Below are 19310 nucleotides of genomic sequence, written 5' to 3'. Positions count from 1 at the left end.
AAACAGTATTTATATAAACGCACACGAGTCTGTAAACCCACAGAGTACATGCAAATCAGTTGGGAGCACAGCTGCACAGCCTGAATCTTATGCTTAAAATGGTTAATGTCTTTCTCGTTAATCTCTTGCTCCCCCCTCCAGTTTTTTTTTTTATCACTCGACGGGCATCCTATTTATTCAATTAAATATTTTTTCCTTATTTGTTTACAATATTTTTTTTCCCACACTCACAACGACGTGGTTCATGAGGCAGTTATTTTTTTTTGAAAAAAAATGGCTCGTTAATGATTTTGTTTTTTAAAAAATGACTTGTTAATAAATATGTCCTGTGTTTTTTAATTGCAAGTTGCCTCAAGCTGGCAGCGCGGAAACACCCGAAATCAATCCGTCAATAAAATGCCGTATGCGTTTAGTAAAACAACAGCGCAACATCCGTTTTAAACACACATTAGAAAGTTGTAAAAAGCCAAAAGAACAACAAAAACAGATTAAACAACCATACAGTTGCAGTATGAATCACAGCAGCCAACTTAAGGTTGACCTTGCCTTCCATCCTTCCAAGGTCAGTCGAATGAGAACCCAGCTTGCAGAGGGTAAAGTGTAAATGACTGGGGAAGGCAATAGCAACCCCTCCCGCAAACAAGGTCTGCCTATAATGTGTCATGAACCAGTCCCTGGGAGGTGAGGAACCGGATGCACACCATATATCAGAGGTTGGCTCCTTGACAGGAAATGCAAATGGCAGAACCAGCTCCAAGCCCTTTCTCCCCCCCTCCCCCAGCTGAGAGAGATGCCTCACAGCTGAGACCCAGACGAGCTAGATTAATGAGCTGCATGGAGGAGGCAGAAAGAGAGGCTGGAACGGGTGTAGAAAAGAGAAAGTGCCAGAATAGCCTCACGCTTTATTTATTGATTGCATTTATACCCCAACCATTCCCGCTTAGGACGGTAAAACATTACATATAAAAATACTGTAACTCTACAATAAAAAAATAACTATACTAAAACCTGAATTATATCAGTAGATGGTGAGTAATATAATAAGATTATTCGGCTATGGCAAGAGGCTTGAACCTTACACCTTCGGGGAGAGAGTCCTTGCAGAAATTCACAACCTTTCGACCTGACAGCCTATTTAGGCTTAGAAAGGAGCTCTGGTTGGTTTGGGTGCTACAGATACGCTTCACTGCGAAGCTTCATGCACTTGGTCCCCTGCTCAGCTTTTCTGAACTCCCGGTTCTCAGCCTTCTCATTGGCCTAAACTAGCAGACTGCCTGACCATGCCTTGCCTGCTGCCTGCCTCGACCTTGGACTGACCTTGCCGTAGCTGACACGTGCCAGCAACATGTTATGTGACATCACCCCATGGGTCAGAATTAACTTGGGGCTAACTTTTAAAAGCCTTGGAAAATAAAAATGATTTCACCTGGTACTTAAAACTAATAAAAGCAGGAACTCCTAAAACGCAAAGAAAGGAAATGCAAGGATATAGCCCTATCTCTAGTGGCCACTGATGGTTGGGCAAGTCCTCTGAAGATAACTGTATGATTGGTTAGATTCATGTTAAGACAGTTCTCTAAAAAAACGTGCTTTATGTGCAGTATCGAAATAAGAAACCATTTCGCATGTCTGTACAGTGAACTACATTTTACGATCTACTGAACTTCCAAACGCATAATTTAACAATGCACAACTTTTTTTGCGCAGCATAAACAGAGCGACCTTTTTAGTGCCCCTGCTGCGCAGAACACATCTATCAAAATGTTTCCAGGCCACAACCCACCATGTTCTGAAAAAGCTTTAAAAAGTGGGCAACCTGTCATGATGAATCCTCCTGCAACCACAGTCTCTGAACTTTTTGTGTGCCTCAAACACAACTCAGCCAGGTTACCACCTCTGCCTGCCCAACCTTCCACCCATGACCTGCTCCCCCCCTCCACATCTAACCCACGTGGTAGGCCTCAGACAGTCTTCTGTTCTTCTCACTCAGGAGCTGCAGAGGCATAAGAACTCAAGTGCACTGTTTGGATGTTGTACTAGAATCTCCCAATCTCTTGTGCTAGACCCTTCAAATCACAGGCTCATTCTTGTGCAATTCACTCTTAGCTTATCCAAGGCTGTTTAGAAGCAGAAACCTTTAAGTGAGAGGCTTCCAACACATACCTCAAAGTCTTCTGAGAATCCATGCTGGTTGTTGGCATACAGCTCACTGATATGCTTCACAAACTGTTTGACAGGAATTGCTTCCATGTCATCTGCAAAATTAAAAAAAGAAGATATTTTGATCCGTAGTATTTTCTCATCATAAGAACTGGCGTTTTCCTATAAGACTTGTAACACCTCTGTAGACTAATGGTTGGCTAATAGGTAGATTACAAAGAGGGCTCAGTGCACCTTCTCAACTGAATCTAGCCCCAGGTTATGTCCATTCAGTTTACATATAGCAAAATGGGTACAGAATAAATGTTACTCAAGATGTTGGCACTAACTTGTACATCAGTTAACCACCAGGCTGCTGTGGTTTTGCCACATCTTGATCTTGTTTTATTAATCTGTCTGAACAGAAAACCTTATTTTATTAATTATCACAGACCTGTTATTGCTCAATCTCGGGTGGCTGAACGCCACTTGTCCCTCTAAGAAGTTTAAGGGCATCACAGACCTGTTATTGCTCAACCTCGGGTGGCTGAACGGAAAACCTTATTTGATTAATTATAATTTTATAGAAGCCCTGAAAGAAGAAATTCATAACTGCAGAAGAAACAAAATAGATTTGCATAACTGACTTTTAAAGTTAAGGGCTTCCTAAATGTTTCTTCAGTCATGTTTGTCTGAAAAATGGTTGAGGTATCATGACTAGGGTTGGTCGATATCAAAAAAATTAGGTAAAATTCAGATTCGGATGTTTGAGGGCATAAAATGATTTGTATGCCCGAATCCAAATCATAGCCAATTCGGATATGACCGAAAATTTGGGCAAATCCGAATAATTCGGGTCCGTTTTTAATTTTTTTGGTGGTTTTACACGTTTTGGCATGCAGGGAGCGCAATTTTAAAGCTAGTGGCACCAAACTTTCAGGATATCATCCGGAGACTGTCCTGATGACACCCCTCAAGCTTGGTGCAGTTTGGTTCAGGGAGGGCAAAGTTATTTACCCTCAAAAGGGGTACCCCAATCCCCCATTGTTTCCAATGGGAGCTAACAGGAGATAGGGGCTACACTTTTGAGGGCCCATAACTTTGAACCCCCTGAACCAAACATCACCAGATTTGGGGAGTATCATAAGGACAGTACTCGTATGATACCCTGACATTTTGGTGACAGTAACTCTAAAACTGCGCCCCTCACAGTCACCCAAAGAAATTTCCCCAGATTCTGTGCTCTGTAGTGGCTGGCTGGCTCCATTGCAGCCAATGGGAAGTTTCAGTGGGAGGGTTGTGGAGTGCATATTTCTCATGGTAAACCCACAAAACTTTCAGGGTGTCTTCAGGAGTGTCTCTACATGACACCATCCAGGTTTGGTGGCCGTTGCTTCAGGGGGTTTAATGTTATGAGCCCCCAGAAGGGTAGAGTCCATCTCCCACTGTCCCCATGAGCAAAGTTCCTTAAACCTGGATGGTATAATCCAGAGACTCTCCCAAAGATATCCTGAAAGTTTTGTGACTGTACCTTGAGAAATGTGCACCCCACAGCCCTCCAACAGAAATTCCCCATTGACAGCAAATCAGAAGTCACTACAGAAAAAAGAATCTTGGGCAAATTTCTGGGGGTGCCTTCAGGGGGCACATTTTTAGACATATCAGCACCAAAATTTCAGGGTATTATCAGGAGACTGTCCTGATGACACCCCCAAGCTTGGTGCAGTTTGGTTCGGGGGGGGGCAAAGTTATGGACTCTCAAAGGAGTAGCCACCATCTCCTTAGCTCCCATTGGAAACAATGGGGGAATAGCCCCCCCTTTAAGGATTCATAACTTTGGCCCCCCTGAACCAAACTGCACCAACCTTGGTGGGTATCATCAGGACAGTCACCTGATGATATCCTCATAATTTGGTGCTGATACGTCTAAAAATGTGCCCCCTGCAGGCACCCCCAGAAATTTGCCCAAGATTCTTTGTTCTGCAGTGACTTCTGATTTGCTGTCAATGGGGAATTTTTGTTGGAGGGCTGTGGGGTGCACATTTCTGAAGGTACGGTCACAAAACTTTCAGGGTGTCTTCAGGAGAGTCTCTGGATGACACCATCCAGGTTTGGGGAACTTTGCTTCAGAGAGTTCAATTCTATGGGAACCCAAAAGGGTAGGGCCCATCTCCCACTGCCCCCTGAAGCAAAGTTTCCCAAACCCAAACCATGAGAAATGTGCACTCGTCATCCCTCTATCAGAAATTCCCCATTGACAGCAATGCAGCTAAGTCACTGCAAAAAAAAGAATCTTGGGCAAATTTCTGGGGGTGCCTGCAGGGGGTGCATTTTTAGATGTATCGGTACCAAAATTTCAGAGTATCATTAGGAGACTGTCCTGATGATACCCCCCAGGTCTGGTGCAGTTTGGTTCAGGGGGGCCAAAATTATGGACTCTCAAAAGGATAGCCCCCATCTCCTTAGCTCCCATTGGAAAGAATGGGGGATAGGGGCAGCCCTTTTGGGGGTCCATAACTTTGGCCCCCCTGAACCAAACTGTAACAAACTTGGGAGGTGTCATCAGGACAGTTTCCTGATGATACCCTGAAATTTTGGTGCCAATATGTTTAAAAATGCACCCCCTGCAGGCCAAAACATGAAAAAACACCAAAAAAAAACCAAAAACACAATTCGGCTGGTGATCCAAATCCATGGATTTGGATCAGATGGGATTCGGACAGCTCAGATTCGGACCCTGCTTGTCCACATCTATCCGAATCAATGCAGATTCAGTCAAAATCCAGATTTGGACTGTCCGAATCTTCAACCCTAAACGACACATCTATGTTTGTTTAGCAGGGAAATTTTTTATTTAGCCCTTCTTCCATAGATAGGATACAGGATAAGGACTTCAGACTTCTGCACATTTGCACAGGAACTTTGTGTGTGTCATCAAGTTGCAACTAATTTATAGTGACTCCACAGGGTTTTCAAGACAAGAGACATTCTGAGGCAGTTTGCCACTGCCTGCCTTTGACTAGCAACCCTGGTATCCCTTGGTGGTCTCCCATCCAAATACTAACCAGGGCTGACTGCTTAGCTTTCAAGATCTAACAATTGGGCTATCTGGGGCTGTTCAAGTCAAGTCTCAAGACTTACAAGATATCAATAAAATGGATCAAGGACGATCAAGGATAGGGCTAATTAAAGAATGAAGTCAAACCATGTACAGCCTTTCATGACTGATTTTCCTTTTGCTAAGTTCAGCTCTCTCTGTTCTTCTCTATCCCCACCTTGGTTTGTTTCTTCTTCAGTTTCTTCTGCATTTTCTGATATACAAGGAAGAACACTGTATGGCAATTTCATTCCCGTCAAGTTCCCCATCCCATCTGGTTAAGGTGTTCAGCAGTGAAAGTGTCAGTGCTGAGACATAAAGCCACTTAACCTCACAATGGAATGAGTCCATCTCCATATCCACCTTTATCAAGCTGTTAGCCCACTCAGGGATACAGCATTGCATAAAAGCTTAATTACTGGATGCTGGTACACCCTTCATTTGATAACAGAAGGGGCTGAGCAAAGAAGATTCTACCTCAAGATAGTGCTCAGCTACATAATCATCCGACTCAACCTGGCAATATGATTCATGATTTGAATCTATAAAACAGGCTGAAAAGGGATTGGTTTTGATTGACAAAACGTATACCTCAAGCAAAACAGAATGAGTTGTTGTGTTAACTTGGTCATGTTTTCTTGTATTGACAAACCAGAGATTGAGTTAATTTGGGGAGCTGTGATTTGGCGATTTTGGAATCTGCCACAGAGCTATGTTGCATAGCTTGCAAACATCAGGATTGCTCTATTGTGGAGAAAACAAATATTCAGTCATAACAAGAACAACATTCCAATGCGCAGCTGTTATTTGAATATTCCGTCTCCTGTGATGCTGTTTGATCTTGGAGCCCCGTACACTCTAAAGAGCTCCTCAAATAAAATATGCTAACATATAAGGATAGGGCTCCTAGTAGGTGCCTCTTATCTCTTGCCGGCTGCTAAGCTTCTTTTCCATTTCAAGACAAATGTGTTTCAGAGACCATAACTCTTTTAGTCTTTTGAAGAGATTAATGAAATCCTATAAAGGCTAATTAGGAAACCTAACAGTTGCTCAATGCATATTCCCATTTGTGAAATTAGCTTCTTCCCTGCCTAAAATCAGACCAGTATTCATTAGTGTCACAATAAAACACCCTTCCGACTAGGCCTTCCATTGAATATACTGAGAAGAGATTTTGCATTAATGGGTCATTGTAACACAATAGATATTGATTATATCTTTCTACTCTATTCCCAAGACGCAATGTGTAAAGTATCCTATGTCAAGTCACAAGGGAATAAAATATATTAAAAATACAAAAAAAAACCCCAACCCAACAACAGCCTACCTAGTTTAAAATTAAATTGGAAGTGCTTACTAATGTGTTCAAATCCAGTTGGCAGTGCTAAGCTACATATAGAAAAATATTGTTATTTTGGTCCTTGCTTTTGGAAATATTGGGGCACGCTGAGTTACAGTAGATGGCCTTACTGCATTAAAGTAAAATGGTAAGGGCAGGATAAAAACGTGCCAGTAAGAAAGCTAACTGCAGGGGCCAATACTGCATCATCCTATTCTCTTCTATGCATCAAGAGGGCTTTTACACACACAGCCTACGATCACCTAGTATAAGCCTTGCAATTAGTGGCACAAGGTTTGAACTTCAGAAGAAAAGAATCTATGCTCCTAAACTGCTGGAGAAGAAAAGGTGTTGTGAGAGTCTGCAGGGATAAAACTACTAAAGTGAAGAGGTTAGGGAAGGAAAGCTAAGAAAGAAGAAAAATGTGGAGATAGGAAAAAAAAAACATGCCCTGAGATGTCATGGGCAATTGGATAAGAGATTCCAGGGTTTAGAATACAGATTTAAGATTAATTGTAAGATGCAGCAAGAACATTTATCAGCAGATATGACATCCTGGCAGTATGAGTTAACTACGTTTAGAATTGCTGTAGGAAAGTGGTGGCGAACCTATGGCACAGGTGCCAGAGGTGGCACTCAGAGCCCTCACTGTGGGAACGCGCAGAGCCCCCCCCCCCCCACACATCTAGGCTGGCCTGGGCTCAATTATTAGCATTAAACCTAAGACCTACTTTTGGGGAAGCAGTGTGGTAACCCTGTTAAGCGCCGTTAAACCCCACTGATTTTCATGCGAAGAACTAAAGCGCGATCCTTTACCTGGAAGTAAGCTCGGTTGCTGGCAATGGGGCTTGCTTCTGAGTAAACCCTCCTAGGGTCGTGATTCACCCGTTGGAAGAGTTGCACGGTTGCTTCAAAGTAAAGCCAGCGACTACTACCAAGCTTACTCCTGAGTAATGCGCGCCTCAGAGCCAACCGTTTTTTCTAACTAAAACCTCGGTATTCAGGTTAAATTGCCATGTTGGCACTTTGTGATAAATAAGTGGGTTTTGGGTTGCAATTTGGGCACTCGGTCTCGAAAAGGTTCACCATCACTGCTGTAGGACATGCGTTTCAGAGTCACACCACTGCAGGAGATGTTCCTCTAAAGACTAAACCACATGCTGTCTGGAAGGTCTATAATCAGGTCTCTAAATATTAACAACAAAATGTTGCTGGGCTAGGTTGTTTGGGCTAGCACTACAAGAAACATTCAAATGTTGCTGGGCGAGGGAATTTGAACAGATGCTATGCTGCTCAATCGAGCGTGAGTCCCTCATGACATTTCTCTTAATCTATTGTTACCTGTATTACTGAAAAAAACAAGAGGGAAGGACTTTGCAGAGCCAGGTTGTTTTCAGCTAGCATGACTAGGGAAGAGGCTGGGAAGGGAGGTAGAGGAGGAAAGCTCAGTTTCTACTGGGACAATGGTATGCGGAAGGAAGGGTTGTATCCAGTGGTGGGATTCAGCCGGTTCGCACCACTTCGGCAGAACCGGTTGTTAAAATGGTGCTTGTAAACAACCAGTTGTTAAATTATTTGAATCCCACCACAGGGAACCGGTTGTTATATTATTTGAATCCCACCACTGGTTGTGTCCTCTCAACCCAGAACTGTTGCACTAATCCAGATCACGCAAAAATATTGAATAAAACATTGGCCCATGTTATTTCACAATCAGAGGGTGCACACTAGAGGAAGTCTCATTCAAATACAGATGAGCTTACTTCCAAGTATGCATGCATAGGACAGAAGTGTATGTACATTAAAGATTTGCTCCCTGAATTTAGAAGAAGAATGTCATTAAAATACTATGTCCATACGTGCCTGGAATTGTCCCCCCCCCCCCCACATCTTATCATGGCTCTTCATTGATGTCAGTAAAAAAGATGACTGCCTATCTTGCAAATATCAAGTTATTTTTTAAAAATACTGATGGGCTGGTTTTAATGCTACTAAAATCTCACATTATTTCTACTGAATTCATAGTTGCACAAATCATAGATACAGGGACTCAGCAGATGCTCTTCCCAGAGCGTCACCTATATGCTGAATGCCCTTTAAAATGAGGGCACCCTGCTGAATGCAGTGACCTTAGAATTAGAGATATAAATTATAATTAATGAGCAACATGCGGCAAAGTTTCTTGCTGATTTTCAAATTATTCACTAGCAAAGGCATACCAATGGCTATTTTCCAAAATACATTCTCCAAAATGTAGAACTACTCTGAAAGAGGACAGTAAATGTTAGTGTTTTATAATTTTTAGTGCTTTGCTAACTCATAGGCTATTGTCAACAGCACCATTCTGGAAAGAAAGCTTTTCACATTGTTATATGACTTTTTAAAAAATGGGGGGGGGGGGTTGTTGTATAGGAAGTATTTGGAATATTTCTTGTAGTGTTTGATTTAGAAGATAATTTTAGGGTAAAATCATGGGGCCAAAATTATTTTTTAAAAATTGGGAATCTAACATTTTTTTCATTCTTACTTTATTATTAGAAGCCCGAGAAAAGCAGGATTTGTTAAACACAAGTTAATTTTACTTGAAGAGTCCAGAATTCTTCTTAAACTCTCATTTAATCATTCCCCATCCTTGTCTATTTGTCCAACTTTCCCCTGAACTACTTTTTTTTGCTAGTCAAGACTAATCTCCAGTAAGATATAGAGGCCCTGGGTTGTTTCATGTGAACTTAGTACAGATGCCTGTTGCACTTTTATATAAATAAAATACAACAGCTGGGTATGACTAATATATTTTTAAATAATATTTTTGAAAGGGGAAAGGGGAACCCCAAGAAGATATCTGAAATTCTCTAGTAGTCCTGGCAGTGGCGTAGCGCCCATGGGAATGGAGGGGGGCAACACTCCAGGCAGAGCTGTGACAGAGGCATGGCCAGGCCATGGAGGAGATGTTCCAGGGCAGGGCAAGCAGTACTGTGGCAGGGGCGCAGGGTGCGCGCCCGCCCTGAGTGCGGTTTCCCCTTGCTCCGCCTCTGGGTCCTGGATTGGATGCTTATAACCAATGGGAAGAAGAATCTACTTGGTGGCACCCAGGGCCATTAATCTATTGCTACCTCCTAGAAAGAAGGCCTATTCCCTCAGTCTTCCACTTTCCACCCTGTCTACAGTATAGACAGGTTGCTCATTGACTGCGTTGATTAAAGCTGCATAGTGACGTCTTTTTTCACAGGTTTTTTGTTGTTGTCTAACTACATTTCCTGAAAGCTTTATCTTTCTGCAGCTGCAGGAGCTGGGGTTGTATCATCTTTTTAGGTAATCTCCCCACTCCATGGTTCTCTCCCCAGGAGGGAAGGATTGCCACAGGGGTCTCCATATTTTGACCAATAGCTTTCCCTTTCATTCTCTCCAAGGCAGGGGAGGAGTGTTGGCAGCTGCAACAGAGGCACCCATTCATCCAGACCAGGCAAAAGTCATGTTCCACTAAGACGTTGGTCAGGTGGGCAGGGTTCAGGGCTTCACTATTTCCTCTGCATCTCCCCATGTTCATGGAACTCTGAGGCTGATCTTCTTTCTTGCCATTGTCATCCAGACTGAGACCATGGCCTGGCGGGGCCTGCAAGATAGGACCTCCCCCCTTGGGGCAATGTACAAAAGAAGTGGAAAGATAGCATCAAGGGTTGGTCTGGCCAATTTTGGGGTGTGTTTGGGAAGAATAGCTCTGCGGCAGCTGAGAGATGAGCATGCAGAATGCAGTCTGTAATGAGATTGTAAGGCTTTGTTACCGCTGAGCGATGGGACGGCTGAGGGACAGAGTGAAATCTTGTATCAGTTTCTACTGGGACAATGGTATGCACTGGTAAGGTCAGGTTTCTTCCCGAGTACTGACTGGGCTCAGTGGTCTCAAATCTTTTTGTACTTGTTGAAGTTCTTAGAGCCACATTCCAAAGTTATGGACCCTCAATGGTGTAGCCCCCATCTCCTATTAGCTCCCATTGGAAACAATGGGGGATGGGGGCACTCCCTTTGGGAGTCCATAACTTTGGGCATCCCTAAACCAAACCTCACCAAACCTGGGTAATATCATCAGGAGAGTCTCCCAAAAACATCCCTGAAATTTTGGTGCTGCTAGCCTAAAAACTGCACACTCTTCAGGCCAAAAACGGAAAAACACTGAAAATACAAAAAATCCCACAAACGAACCTGCAGTTTTTGCGCCCCCCACAAGGTGGTGCCCTGGGCAACTGCCCTCTTTGCCCAATGGGAGGAACGCCTCTGGTGAGAATCCTGCCTCTTCAACCTTCCTGGATCCTTGGATAGCTAATTATGAAACTACATCAACTTCATTGCTAGGAAACTGAACTAGAAAAACAGAAAGGTGTAAAAGGGGCAATTAACGGTTTAACATTTAGATTTGCTAATATGCGTTACCTGTGCTCTCGTAATGGCAACTTTTTGTTTCAAGTGTATTTACCAGGCTTAGAGATTTGTAGCTTGCCTGTCCATTCCCATGTATCCTCTACTGGTTTAGAACTGACTTTAAATTTGTATTTTATTTGCTCATGCTTCAGCACTGCCTGTTTATCTGTTTATGCTATTTTCCGCAACCATCAGCATCTTACTAATTATACTGCAGCCCACCTGGGGCCAAAAAAGCTGAAAAATAATAATCTTTGGGGACTTTTTCGATCTCCCCCCCCCTCACTACCATTTCCTAAGCTCACGTGAACTTGGGAGGAACAGGAAGGGGGGAATATAAGCCTAATAAATAAATGAATGAATGAATGAATGAATGAATGAATGAATGAATGAATGAATGAATGAATGAATGAATGAATGAATGAATGAATGTCCATGCTGCATGGAGAATCTGTCTTCCTCCAGGGCTTGGAAAGCACCAGCAGGGGAAGGGGACTGACAGGTTTCCATGATGCGCTGAAATGAACAATTTGGGGTATGTTTTTTTTAAACCCAGCAAAAGCTGAGTAAAGCCTATGGATATCGGCTTTACCAAAAAATTTCCAGGTTCCCCAAATCCAAAGTTTACCAATAATTTTTATCAGTGCTCATGCCAAGTCCTGTCTCCAACAATAGCAAACCTTTGGAATCAGCCACCTTGACAATCGCTGTTTGAACAGCCATGAGCTCAAGGAAAGCTTTAATTCAGCAATAGAACAGGACATGTCATTATAAAGATTTGTTGGGGGGAAACAGCATAATTCCTTCATGTGCTCCTTTTTTCCACTTTCACAACAAAAAATCACATTAGTTTGAGCATCTGAGAAGTCCCCCCCTCCCTTTTGTAACACGAATAAAAGCCCTCATCCTCTTTCCAGCTCTGTGACAAAGAACTCAATGAAAAAAAAATCTGTAGAATTATCCAAAATGATGGCCTAAGAAGCAAAATAACACTAATATAATAATTATAAGTATGGGAAACAAGGTTTTGTGTTATTGGGGTTGGGGGGGACAGCATGTCTAGCAGTGTTTAATAAACCTGCCATCCACACACCCAGTCATTCTCACCCGAAAGGCATGATCCCAGATGAGACCTAGGCTTTTGGATTTATATTAGCGTGTAATAGCTGAAGGGGTGACGGAGCTAATGATTCCATCTTTGGTCCGGGTTTCTCTAGATTGCACAGTAGAGTTAATTATGAATCATAATGAGGAGTCCGGGTTGCAGGACAGAATTTGCATAGATAAGTGCATGCCGATAGGTTATTACAGTTTCATGCTCCATAATTAAGTAAATTTCTTCAGTGGAAAGTGAGGCATCACAGCTATTAAAGAATTCAGCAGTTTGTGTACTAGCATAACTCTACTGTGCCAGTCGCCAATGTCATATCTTCGGGAGATGCCTAAAAGGCTGCCAAAACAGTTTTTTTTTTAAGTTATGCATGGCCATATGGTCTTCGCTGTGACTATGTATATTGCTGAAACAAAGAAAGAAATTAGGTCTGTTTTGCTCAATGAAATTAGATGTGCAGCTCCACAAGGACATATCCAACCATCCATTTAAACTACTATCTGGGTTATGATCCACAAACAATGTTATTTTAAGGAGCAGGCATTTATTAACATGTCATTTAAACTTTACATCTGGCATCAATACGGTATGAAAATTTTCTCATGCTCTCTGACCGTTTCTATCGGGAAAAAAGTTTAGAAGAGGTATCGTTTTATGAATGTTCTAAGTGAATCAAGAAGGAGGGAAAAATCTATTTAACCTTTTGGGAGGCTTTCCAACACAATAGCTGTAAGGGACCTATAGCTGACAGGCAAGTGTGAAACATCACTCGGTAGATTGCTTAGGGGAAAATGGGATTTGAAGCCTTTTCTGGTCTGGTGGAAGCACAGAAAGGGCATCTTGATGAAGTTAAGGCCACTCAAACAGACCAGGAAAAGGTGTTTTTGTTTTATTGCTTGTGCAAAGAAAAGAGAGACACGGGGACTTCAGGGCGTGATTTCATCAGGAGAAACATTAAATTTAAATCCCTTTGAATTCACTGGGCCAAGCAAAAGTAACTACAACTACAATATCCATTTTTGGTCACTGCTTTGTAATGGAGTGAACAAAGAAGTCCCTTACTCTGACAGTACTTGGTTTATTTATGCTTGCTATTCCACAGATATTCTGAGAAGCACATCCTGTTTTCCAGTTATATTGAAAATCTGGTTTCCCTCGTTCACAGAAAAGTTTTCCCCCCAGAAATTTTTGAGGGTATGGCCCAAGTTTGAATCTCCCACAAGTAACTTATAAAGCACAAAATATGGCAAAAATGTACTGAGAAGCAGTACTTTTTTCTTCGCTGGGCATGGGTATACCTCCCTATTTCTCCAAAAAAACCCAAAACCCTGGCATGAACAAATGAAGAGTATTCAAATTCAGGATAACTAGCTCCCACAACCTACCCTTCCTTTTTTAGAAATTCACCATCTTCTCCAAAATTTGAATTAATTGATGTTGAAAAAATACAACCTCCATTTATGTATGTACATAAACACACTTATTTTCCACTCGATTAAATTAATACAATTTGTTCAGCTAGTTGCAAACTTTACTCCTTTACACACTGATTGCACAGCATGGTTACTCAGAAGTCAGTTACACTGAAGTCAGTCAGTAGGACTTATTACCAAGTAAGTGTCCCTAAATTTGCAGCCTTAAACTAATTTTCCAGTATCACTACATATTAAGTTTTATTTCAGCAAGGCCAAAATAACACCTCCTTTAATTCTCTATCGCTGTTCATTATTTAACCTTTCTTACATTAAGCTAATTTGCATGGACAAACTACAGAGTTCAGCTACTGACCTAAAACAACATTCGTTTGTTAGAAACTTTTCATCAAATACATTAGCAATTAAAACCCTACCTCTTTGGCTATATTAGGAACACTGGTTACAAGAGCTTACAGTTACTCAGGGAAACATGGAATTATATGTTCCGTATAACAATGTCTCTGACATCTTTATCCTATAATGACTGAAATTTCTATTTCTGGGAAGGTAAAACTGACTTGAGTTGGAATATACAGATGACTTGGGTGATTTTCTTGTAATAAAAATTACACTGAGAAGAAACTAGAAGGAAATCATTTTCAAGAGAGTGATAACTCCTTTTTCATTTTGAAATAAGGATCATTTATGTATTCTGGACAATGAGGTGGTAAAAAGCCTTCTGGGACTTTACCACCTCAGACAATAGGTGGGCACTGCAGTTTTTCAAAGTATTTCTTCTCCCTAAAAATTCTCTGGGCATAGAAAAGTAGCACATCAGATAAAAGACTATGCTGGAAGCAGTCGCGAAGCTACAAGGGGACGGGGGGGCGATGTGCACTGGGCGTACGCCTGAGGGCACGGAAAATCGCCCCCAGACCCCTCCCCCTTTCCCTGCCCCCTGTGGTGCCCCCCTTCCCACACTTACCTTAGTTCCTTTCCTTTTTCAGAACTTTTTCAGGCTGCAAAAGGCCTGTTCGCAGTAAAACGACCCGAGGAACTACAGTTCCCAGGAGACCTTGGGACTCACAAGGTCTTCTGGGAACTATAGTTCCCATCAGGCCATTTTTACTGAGAACAGGTCTTTTGCAGCCTGAAAATATTCTGAAAAAGGAAAGAAACTAAGGTAAGTGTGGGAAGGGAGGAAAGTGGGGAAGGGGGGCGCTGCGGGGGAGGGGAATTAGAATGCGCACCGGCCACAGTTTGGCCCAGCTATGCCTCTGACTGGAAGCTCTGTCTTGAATGTTTTACCTTCCTACATGCGTACAGTTTTTCAAACAGAGAAATATAAAAAAATGCAATCCCACGCTTCTGCCATTACCACCCTTATGTTGTGGGATGTGTACCCTCATCCCCAAAACTATATAAAATAAGCCCTGCCAGATGAGACCAAAGGCCCATCTAGTTTAGCAGAGAACAACCAGATTGCCTTGGAAAGCTCATGCTCAAGAACGACAGGCTTCCCACAGTGTTGTCCTTTAGTGGTTCCACTTAGCCACTGCAGCAAATATCTGTTGATAGACCTGTATTTCATTTAGTTGTTTAACCTCCTTTCAAAACCACTGAATGTAGTGGCCATCAGTACAGCTCACGGCAATAAATTCCAAAAATGAGTTACAAATTTAGTAATTCATTGGTTGTGATGGGTTTTCCGGCCTGTGTGGCCGTGGTCTGGTAGATCTTGTAGATCTGGTAGACCACGGCCACACAGCCCGGAAAACCCACCACAACAAGTTGAATCTGGCCGTGAAAGCCTTCGACAATACATTAGTAATTCATTATTGCCTGCTATGAGACCTGAATCTACTGCCAATCAGTTTTGCTGGGCTGCCATCTCTGGGCTGGGAAATTCCTGGGGATTTGGTGGTGGAGCCTGGGCAGGGCAGAGTTTGGGGAGGGGATTCTTCTCAACAGGGCATAAACACCCTAGAGTCAAAAGCAGTCATTGTCTCCAGGAAAACTGATCCCTGTAGTCCAGAAGTCAGTTTTAATTTGGGGAAATATCCAAGAAGCACCTGGAGAATAGCAATCCAGTTGAGCAACCAAGAGTTCTAGGATTATGGTTCTTTGCACCATGTATGATTGTATAAATCTCTATGATGTTCCCTTCTGCTTAGCCATTCTTTTTTTAAAAATTAAACTCCTCCAAACTACTTGGCCTTTTCTCATTTGGAAGGTGGCCCGTTCTTTTAATCATGTTGGTTATCCTTCTCTGAACCTTTTTAACTTAGAGAACAGATTTGTAGTCATGATTCACAGGTGTACTCTTGAATATGCCATATTTTATGTACAAAGTGGTAACATACAGAATTGCTGGCATTCTGTGGGTGAGGCAATCAACATGGTTACCTAGTTTTATTGCAACATGATAGAAGAAGAAGAAGAAGAAGAAGAAGAAGAAGAAGAAGAAGAAGAAGAAGAAGAAGAAGAAGAAGAAGAAGAGTTGGATTTATATCCACCCTCAAAGGGGCTCCCTTTATATCCCTCAAAGGGGCTGACAATCTCCTTTCCCTTCCCCCCTCACAACAAACACCCTGTGAGGTAGGTGGGGCTGAGAGAGCTCAGAAGAGCTGTGACTAGCCCAAGGTCACCCAGCTGGCGTGTGTTGGAGTGTACATGCTAATCTGAATTCCCCAGATAAGCCTCCACTGCTCAAGCAGCGGAGTGGGGAAACAAACCTGGTTCTTCCAGATTAGAGTACACCTGCTCTTAACCACTACGGCACTGCTGCTCCAGGATAAAATTCAATTTCTTTTAGGTTCTTAGACAATTTATAATTTTGGTAGGAAGGGTTTCTACTGGGTATACATATTTACACATATAACTCAGCAATATGGCATTTTTCCGGTACCAATGGAAAAATACCACATTGTTCTGTTACACATGATTCTAACTTGATGCTTTAGTGCTACTGTGGCAGCATACATGAAGAAAGCTGTGCAATAAAGGAGACAATCCTATAAAACAAAAATTCAGGAACCAGGTAATAATCTGACTCTGAGCCAGTTATCCCTTTAAAAATTAAACCAATTTATGGAGTACACCGTTCTTATCCTCCAACCAATGAGGCACATCTTTTGATATCTTCAAAACACACTGGCAAACTATTCCAGTAGCTATAAAGCTCTGATCTGCCCAACCAGAATGATTGATTGAGAATAAGTTAAATGAAAAGGATGACATTTTATCACATAATGCTACAGCACTCCTTTGACAGCATTTATATTTTCTTGGGAGAATAAAGGCAATGAAAATTCCACATTTCTTAAAATCTTTCCTGTTATTGTTTTAAGGAAGAAACAGGCATTGAGAAGTATATGCCAATAGGTCAGGTAGGGTGCCGAATATGAACTGCAGTGAACAAGTGGGATAGGGTAAGCTATTCATGACCAAGTGGTTGAGCTGAAGAAGGTGGGGCATAGAAGATGTATGGGAACTCCCTTAATGACAACACAGAGGTGGAGCTACCAGGGGCGGGGGTGCATTGCACCAGGCGCATGCCTGGGGGCAGAAAATCACCCTTCCCGAAAGTGCAGGCTGGAAAAAGCAGCCTGTTCAGTTGAGGCTGAGCCAGTCAGGAATTGCGAGCCTCCCAGGGGAGACCTTTGTGATCCTCCTAATAGGTCTCCTGTGAATTGTAGTTCCCACCAGGCCGTTTTCAGCCTCAACTGAACAGGCCGCTTTTTCCAGCCTGCACTTTCAGGCTGAACTATGGTAAGGGTGTATGTGGGGTGAGGGGGGTGGGTGAGGGGGGGAACGCAGAGTGTGCACTGGGCGCAGTATGGCCCAGCTATGCCTCTGTGATAACATCAGAGTTATTTACATCTCAACTCCCCAAAATAATGAGTTAATCCCTTTTCCCCACTTAAGTACTGTTAAGTTAAGTACTTTTCCCCATTTAAATGAACTGGTACAGAAAAATTACTGAAAAACACAGTACAGACATCAGGAATTGTGGGAGCTAGCTGATTTTAATTACCCAGAACACACAGTACAACCTAGGATTTGTCACAAAAATCAGATTGTGGCATCAGGCTGATTTAACCAGAGCATGAATAAACAGCCATATGTTCAGGCCTGGCTTACCTGGGATGGGAATAATGGGAATGTTTTCGTTTGGCACCACTCGAGGGGAACTGCTGTCCTCCACATAGAAATGAGCAGTCTGAAAACATTTTCTGTAAATGAAAGAGAAAGATTATCAGTGGTCGCAGGCTAGTAGAATAATTAAGATTTTTGTGTGTGTGTGTGCATGCATGCCAAGCATTTTAACAGGCAGTCTCTTTTTCTCACACACTCAAACACCCACCCACTCCATAAAGTTGTATTTCTTTTCTGGATGGTAATAGCAGTGACTTTACTGGACACTGAGCAGCGCTTCTGTTTGTCCCTATGAATAAGCATTTCGTTGAAGAGCACCCTCTTTTTTACCAATTAAGTTTACAATTGTGAAGCGCAGGGAACTTAGCAGCTGACATCTCGTGGCTCTCTCCCATTCACTTCTAAAAACAAACTTTGAGTGGCTCTTACTTCAGTTCAATTACATCGAAACAGCCCTTCTCAAGAGAGAAATGTGTTGCGAAATTTAAAAAAAAAGGCTATTGGCAACGCTCCCCTTGGATAGAACCCTACTCCTTCATGGCAGGTATGCAAGAGACAGTAGCTCACAGCTGCTGGCAAGCTGTTTCCTTAGGGAAGTTACACGCTCAATACAAAGGAACTTTGCTCCATTAAGCTCCTTGCAGCTGTGCCATCCCCTTCCCAGACTCCTCCTGCAAAACTGCAAGAATCACAGATGCTGTCAAGCAAAAGCCTTTGGCAGATGTCAGTTCAGCCCCCCCCCCAAAAGTGACCACGGAAAGAGCTCAAATGCAGTAACCCCAGGGGTGCCACGGCAGCCACGTTGACCAACCTCCAGCACCTCCCTAGTAATTTTTTTTTACCTGTACTTAATGCAAAGCAAAGAGCACAAGCTGGTCATCACAGAGAAGGCACTGAGGAGAAGAGCATCCAGAGATCCAGTGAGCCTCTGCATGGGGATGCTACGCGAGGCAGGGTTTTCCAGCAGCCGCGTCACTGCTCATTGCTGCCTTAATGAGCTGCTTGAGGCTGGAACTGAATATTTAATGAGACTTGCTCAGCATGAGCAGCTATTGTGACAAGAGAAGGGGCTGCTCTCAGCTGTCAGGAGCGCTTAACAATAGCCCGGTCGAAGCCGGCAGATCCCTCTGCCCTGCCTCACTTTGCAAACTGTTCCTCAACACCTGTGCCGGAGCCTCTAACGCCGCCCCAATTAGGCTCCCTGACATCACGGGCGTCTGCCTCCACTTGTCCAGGGTCACCGCTTTTCTGCCGCGCAGCACAGTTTTCTGGAATGACGGCCAAGTAGAAAAGCCCACTCCATCCTGTCAGCTTTGCTGACTCGGTCAAAGCAATTTGTACTTCCATTGTTTCCAGCAGAGATACACAGGAGAGGGCTAATATACATATATATAGGCAGTCCACTGTACTGCTCTCAAAGGCTAAATGAATCTTTTGCAAGAAGCTGAGAAAATGAGGGCCTCGTGAACCTCTGGATCAGATCCTTTTAGAACTTTCAGAACCCTGACCCAGGGGCCCCTGGGCCCAATCCAAAGTTTAAGGAACACTGAACTGTGGTAGCTAAGCAAGAGGGTGATTTTTAAGAAGAGCTGAAGAGTTGGATGTATACCCTACTTTTCTCTAAAGAGTCTCAGA

The 19310-nt window shown here is 42.8% G+C and overlaps 1 protein-coding gene across 1 annotated transcript in view; it reads right to left on the bottom strand.

Moving 5' to 3' along the window:
- Positions 1–19310, bottom strand: part of PTPRG (protein tyrosine phosphatase receptor type G) — a 703641-nt gene that overhangs the window by 41426 nt on the left and 642905 nt on the right. Inside the window, exons 12-13 of the mRNA XM_048487318.1 lie at positions 17661–17752; positions 2164–2255 (exon numbers count right to left, since the gene is read on the bottom strand). Of these exons, the coding sequence (XP_048343275.1) occupies positions 2164–2255; positions 17661–17752 (184 nt within the window). The remainder of the gene's footprint in view (positions 1–2163; positions 2256–17660; positions 17753–19310) is intronic.

This window comes from Sphaerodactylus townsendi, linkage group LG03 (genome assembly GCF_021028975.2).
Source record: "Sphaerodactylus townsendi isolate TG3544 linkage group LG03, MPM_Stown_v2.3, whole genome shotgun sequence".
Taxonomy (NCBI): domain Eukaryota; kingdom Metazoa; phylum Chordata; class Lepidosauria; order Squamata; family Sphaerodactylidae; genus Sphaerodactylus; species Sphaerodactylus townsendi.
Note: the sequence above shows the minus strand (reverse complement) of the source record. Positions and strands in the feature narration are given on the sequence as shown.